The sequence below is a fragment of the Melospiza georgiana genome, chromosome 8, assembly GCF_028018845.1.
Source record: "Melospiza georgiana isolate bMelGeo1 chromosome 8, bMelGeo1.pri, whole genome shotgun sequence".
Lineage (NCBI taxonomy): Eukaryota > Metazoa > Chordata > Aves > Passeriformes > Passerellidae > Melospiza > Melospiza georgiana.
The window spans coordinates 31,628,988-31,634,987 of NC_080437.1; the positions used below are offsets into that span (position 1 = coordinate 31,628,988).

The 6,000-nt window shown below is 48.3% G+C and overlaps 1 protein-coding gene across 1 annotated transcript in view; it reads right to left on the bottom strand.

Annotated features, from left to right (window-relative positions):
- Nucleotides 1–1,201, bottom strand: part of CACUL1 (CDK2 associated cullin domain 1) — a 43,635-nt gene extending 42,434 nt beyond the window's left edge. Inside the window, exon 1 of the mRNA XM_058029366.1 lies at nt 864–1,201. Within this exon, the coding sequence (XP_057885349.1) occupies nt 864–1,125 (262 nt within the window). The 5' untranslated portion in view covers nt 1,126–1,201. The remainder of the gene's footprint in view (nt 1–863) is intronic.
- Between the last annotated feature and the right edge of the window lie 4,799 nt (nt 1,202–6,000).

Below are 6,000 nucleotides of genomic sequence, written 5' to 3' on the forward strand. Positions count from 1 at the left end.
ATTTCCCATCTAAATTTTGTCGTGGCAATCACACAGTTGCACTTCCAGGAAAGCTTTTAACTACCCAAACCCAAGTTTTCCAACAGTCCATGAGAAAAAAAAAAGGCCTACTTTGCCCAGAAAGGTGACTTTTGGAAAAAAAGTAGAACTGAAATGTACAGCAAAAAATCTTCTATTGCCTAGATCTTAACATAGAAAAAATAGGGAGAAAATGCCATTTTTGTTAGAAGCTACACACAGAGGTCATTTTGGAAATCCCAAGACCAGGATGGATGGAGCTCTGAACAACCTGCTCTAGAGGAAGGTGTTCTACTCAAGCAGGGGGCTTTGAACAATATGGTCTTTAAGGTCCCTTCCAACCCAAACCATTCTCCGATGTTATCACTCTATTTTTGGGGCTAACTTGGGTAAATTAACCCTTTGCAGACACTCATCCCTTCCGGGACAGCACGATCCTTGCAGGGGCTCTACCCACAGCTGCCAGCAGCAATCCCAAAAAGGCTTCCAATTCATCTCCAGCTTTTTCTAGGCTGAGAGGCAAAGTGTATAGGAAAGGTCTGAGCTAAAGGGCTTCAGAACCAGCAGCGTCCCAGAGCCCTGCCCACGCTCACTCTCCCAGCTCTACAGCCACAGCCACCGTGACAGCAAAGCAGAAGTTGGGGCGCTGTGCGAGCAAAGGCTGTTTTCGCCTTCCAAGGCGCCTTAACCCGTCTGACTTCGCTCCGAGAGCCTCTCGAGGCGAGCTCCGCGTCTGGGTGGGAACGAGCGGAGCCCCAGAGGGGAGCGGGGCCAGCGGGTTCAGCACAGCGGGTTCAGCACAGCAGCAGGCGGGGCCCCCCCGTGCCCAGGCCCGGCTCACTCACGGAACTTGGAGGTCGAGGCGCTGATGTTGATGGCGGCGATGGCCCCGGCCGCCCCCACCCTGCCGGCGGCAGCCCCCGGCTCGCAGCCCCGCAGCCCCGCTCCGTTGTGCTCGGGCCCCGCGGGGCGCGGCGGCCCGGCCGGCGGCAGCAGCCGCTCGTCGAGCAGGTGCCGCCCGTAACCGCCCGCGCCCCAGTTGTTGTGGTTCTGGTCGTCCATCATGGCCTCGCCGCCGCCTTCCTCTTCCATGCTCTCCTCCTCCATGGCGGGCGCCTGGCTGCGGGAGCGGAGCGGGATCAGCGCCCGCCGCCCATCGCCGCCGCCTCAGGCCCGGCGGGGCTCGGCGGGCTCGGCCCGGGCCCCAGCCCAGCTCCGGCCGCGCCGCGCGACACTTCGCGCCGGCGGAAGGCGGCAGCCGCGCCGGGCGGCACCGCCGCGGGGCATGCTGGGGGATGTAGTCCTGCGGGGCGGAGCGACAGCCGGGGCGCGGAAAGAGGCGCGGCCGGCTCGGAGTCCGTCCTCGGCCGCGCCCGCGGTTCGCTCTTCGCGGTTCCCCGAGGGCCGGGAGGGTTCGTCTGCAGCGGGGAGGCTCCGGCAGGGCCCGCGCTGAGAGCGGGCCCCGTGCCCACAGCGCCCCCTGGCGGGAGCGCGGCGGCCGTGAGGGGCCCGCTCAGGAAAAGGGACGGAACACGGTCGGGATGTCGCTTGTCACACCCTGTCCCCGCTCCTCGGCACCACCGCCACCCTGCGAGGTGTCCCTGCCCATGAGGGGCTTGGAAACAAACCATCCTTAAAGTCCCCTTCCAGCCCAGCCTGTTCCTGTGAAGGTCCTGCACAGCGCTGCTCCCTTCCATTCTCCTGTTATTAAGGGGAATAACCTGCACAAATAACGTATAAACCCGTTCGTCTTGCAATAAACAATATAACAATTAAAAAGTATTTTTTATTATGCTCTTCGCCAAAACTGTAGTTATAGGACAAGGAGTAATGGATAAAAATTGAAAGAGGGGAAATTTAGGTCAGATATTAGGAAGAAATTCATTACTGTGAGTGTGGTGAGACACTGGAACAGGTTGCCCAGTGAAGTCATGGATTCCCCATCCCTGGCAGGGTCCAGGGACACTTTGGAAGATCCTTGAGCAGCCTGGTCTAGCAGATGTCCCTGTCCATGGCACTATGGTTGGGACTAGATGGTCCTTAAGGTCCCTCCCAACCCCTTCACATTCCATGATCCTGTGATAATATTGCCTACTTGCCTTCAAGTACACTTACTTTAAGTTTTATTTTCATTTTCACCTGGGCACTGTGATGGAAGAATGGAAATGAGCAGTGGACTTTTACTGAAAATAGATTCCCCCTGTGTGGGGTTTTGATCTTGCTTGGCAAACAAAACAAAAACAAAGTGAAAAATGTAGATAAAATCAAAGGTGGGCCTTCTTTCCAAAATGTCTCATAAAAAGTGAAAAGCACATCATATTTCTTCCGAGTAGAAACACCAGGTTCTATTTTAGCATGAAACAAAGTTGTTCTGTTTTATAAAAGCAGAAGATGCTGCAGATTTCACAGCAGTGTGGAACCAACTCAAGTTGCTTTGATAAAGGCAGGTGATGAAAACAGTTTGTCCCTACTGCATGGGGTGTACATTTTTTAACTAAGTACATTTAGTTCTTAGAACATTTTTGAGCTACGAGTGTTTTCCTTAGATGTAAAATCACACCTTGAACATCAATGCTCTGCTCAAACCAGCAGACATTTCTCTCCATTTTCCATCTTGGTAAATCCCAACCAGTCACAGTTTGGTCTCAGAGTCCACAAGCTGATTTGGCACATCATGCATAGATCTCAGATTGCAGCTTCAGCAAATTCACAGGCCTGCTTTGGCTGCTGGTTTGTTTCTATCCACACCTTTCCCACACCTGGAAAGAGAACAGACAGGACATTTTTGTTCACTCTGCTGCAGCCTGTGTTTAGTGACTTGCATGTGCAGGGTGATGCAGGTATCAGTAGAGTCATTTATAATGGATGTTAAACTTGGAAAGCTAAAGCAGCAAACCATTTCCAGCTCAGCTAAGTGAGGATAACCACAAATCTGATAACCACACAGAAAAGTAAATGGAGTTTGCATATCTTCACTGCTTCGAGGAAGGCATGTTTGTGTTCTCAGCCCTCAGAGCAACTCCACTGTAGCCTCCCACTCATCTGCTCTTGCTGATCTCAGGAGTGGGGCTCTGATTGCTTGCCAGTGTTTAAAAACATCACGAGCTGAGGAGGAATCAGAAACTTACTCTTATCAGTGGAGTTTTATCTTTGTTTTACTCATTTCAAAAGTGCTTATGCTAACATCTAAGAGCAGTGGACAAACACAGCATTTTTCAGTTCTAGAATTGCTGCTTTTCATGTTCGGTTCTAAAATGTCTTCTTTTCTCTTTCATACTCTCTCACTGCCTGCACCTATTTCTGCAGCCATCTCTGTAATTTACTGAACAGCTGAGGTTTGGTTTGTTTTGGTTTTGGTTGGGTTGGTTTGGGTTGATTTGGGTGGGTTTGGGTTGAGTTGGTTTGGGTTGGGTTGGATTGGTTTGGTTTGAGTTAGGTTGGGTTGGGTTGGGTTGTTTTGGTTTGGTTTGGGTTGGACTGGGTTGGTTTGGTTCAGGTTGGTTTGGTTTGGGTTGGGTTGGTTTGGGCTGGGTTGGTTTGGTTTGGGTTGGTTTGGTTTGGGTTGGGTTGGGTTGGGTTGGGTTGGTTTGGGTCGGGTTGGTTTGGGCTGGGTTGGTTTGGTTTGGGTTGGGTTGGTTTGGGTCAGATTGGTTTGGTTTGGGTCAAGTTGGTTTGGGCTGGGTTGGTTTGGGTCGGGTTGGTTTGGGTTGGGTTGGTTTGCTTTGCTTTGCTTTGCTTTGCTTTGCTTTGATTCGGTTCAGTTTGGGTTGGTTTGGTTTGTTTTAGTTTGGTTTGGTTTGCTGGCTGAGGGTTTTTGCCACAATCTTTAAAGGTACTTTGCCCTTCTAATTCCTTCTCACAACGTTCCATTCACTGTGACTTCACTCACTGCACTTCCTTGTGGCAGGAATCCAGGAAAGCTTAGGAAATACTTCACTGCCTTGTGCAAGCAGGCAGCTCATCTTACCAACCAAACAAGAAGCCCTTTCTTGCCTCCCATAAGGCAAAGAACAAGCTGCAACAGCCATCCATGGCTCTCACACTATTCCAAACACGCCTGCACGCTGATAAAGGCACTATCAAAGGGCTCATCACTGCAGCAGCACTTGTTTTTGCACAGAGACTTCTCTGCACCGCTTCCTTTTTTCCTCGTCAGCATGTGAAAATTCGACTCAGGCTTTAAATACTGCCTTGGCAAAGTTAGGGTTTTGAAATACCATAACTATAATTATTTTCGCTGTTAGCTGAGAATACCACATAAAAATTCAGTTCTGACAAGACCTGAGGATCCTCACGTCTCTGTAACATCCCCAGAGACTTGAAGCTTGTCTCTATTGTAACGAGCTCGTCAGTAGACTGCAGCAATTTTGATGACAAAGTAACGTGCAGATGTCACACTTTCATTTCAGTCTCCAGGATCTGCATGTAATTACCCAGACAAGTATCACAAGTGGTTCTTACATCTTCATCATATCTTTTTTCTCTTTCTTTTTTTTTTTTTTAATTTTTTTTTTCTGGCTCACAACTTCTCATAACCAGGTCACAGCCACAAGCTTTGCTACAAATTTAAATTTCCTAACAGTACCTGTCCATGGAAAGTGTGAGGCATTAAAGAAATATTTTCTACACAGAACTTCACAGAAATGAGACTACAAGGAAGCTTTTCCTTCCAGGTTCTCAGAAGCAGACTGGGACACTTGCTGGATGTTTCCTCTTGTGTAATTTTATGAACATTTGTATCAATCAGAGAAGGGAATTTTGGTTTTCTCATCGATTTGTGTTTATAAAGCAGAATTATTAGGTAGCCCAGAAGAGCTGTTTCTGCACTCTGTGTTCCAGCTGGGTATATATAGGTAGCAGTTAAATGATATATAGGTAGCAGTTAAATGATATATGAGGCATGTTGGGAAAAGATGTGCGTGTTTTGGTTTATTTCCTGCTACTGGTAATAAACATTATGACATGGATACAATTCTTATTTCAAAAGACATTTCTTCCTGATTTCCCAAGCACCAATCCCACTGCAGTCAGTAGGAAAGCTTTCATTGATTTCAATGGGTTTTCAATCAAGCCCTAACACAGCGTGTAAAATGCTTTTCAGATTTATAGCTCTGGTTCTGAAAACCAAATTTAAAAAAAAGAAAATAATTCCAACCAGAAAGAAAAATTATCGCTAGGCAGAGCCCTAAATAGCAGTGTGTCAGGAGGAGCATACAACACAGCTCTTTCAATGCTTAATAAGACAGCCCCTTGCTGAGTGCTGGCAGAGAGCAGATAAACCTACAAGGAAGTTTAGGTGCTCGTTATTTTTGAGACATGTTTTGACAATTGATGATTTTCTCAGGCACAGGGGACTGAAAGTCCCATGGCAGACTGGCAATTTGTGACATACCTCTTTCAACAGCAACTCCTACTTTGGGCAAGCTGATCAGTGTAAAGTTTTCCTGAAAATGTGCCAGTTATGGGATGGAGAGACCATCCTTGGTGTTTCTTGCCTACATGTAATTTGTGAACACTGGCTACATACGGTCTCTATTTTCATGATGTCTCGGTTGGTCTCTGCCTAAGCAGGGGAAAAAATGGAAAAACACAGTTTATATGATAAGTCTTTGGGAAGTAAAGGTTGTTAACATGTTTGACCAGCACTATCAATTTCTGAGCTCGATGGAAAGTGTCAGAGCACAAGCATCAATCACCTGCCTGAAGAGGAATAATCCTTGCCATCTTCCACAGGCAAAAGTTCTATTGTGAACAAAGGAAATTCCAGCTACTCCCTGCCAAGACAGCAGGAGTGTGCTCATGCCAGGTGCCAGCAGAGTGCCTTTGGTGGAGAAGAGAAGCACACAGCCAGGGAACAGCAGGGAACAGCAGGGAACAGCAGGGTAGATGTGAGCTCTGATCAAAGCCGAACACGGGTACTCCAGGGATGTCTGTCCTTTCCCTGTGCTGTCCCGCACAGCTGCTTTGCAGGGCAGAACATAA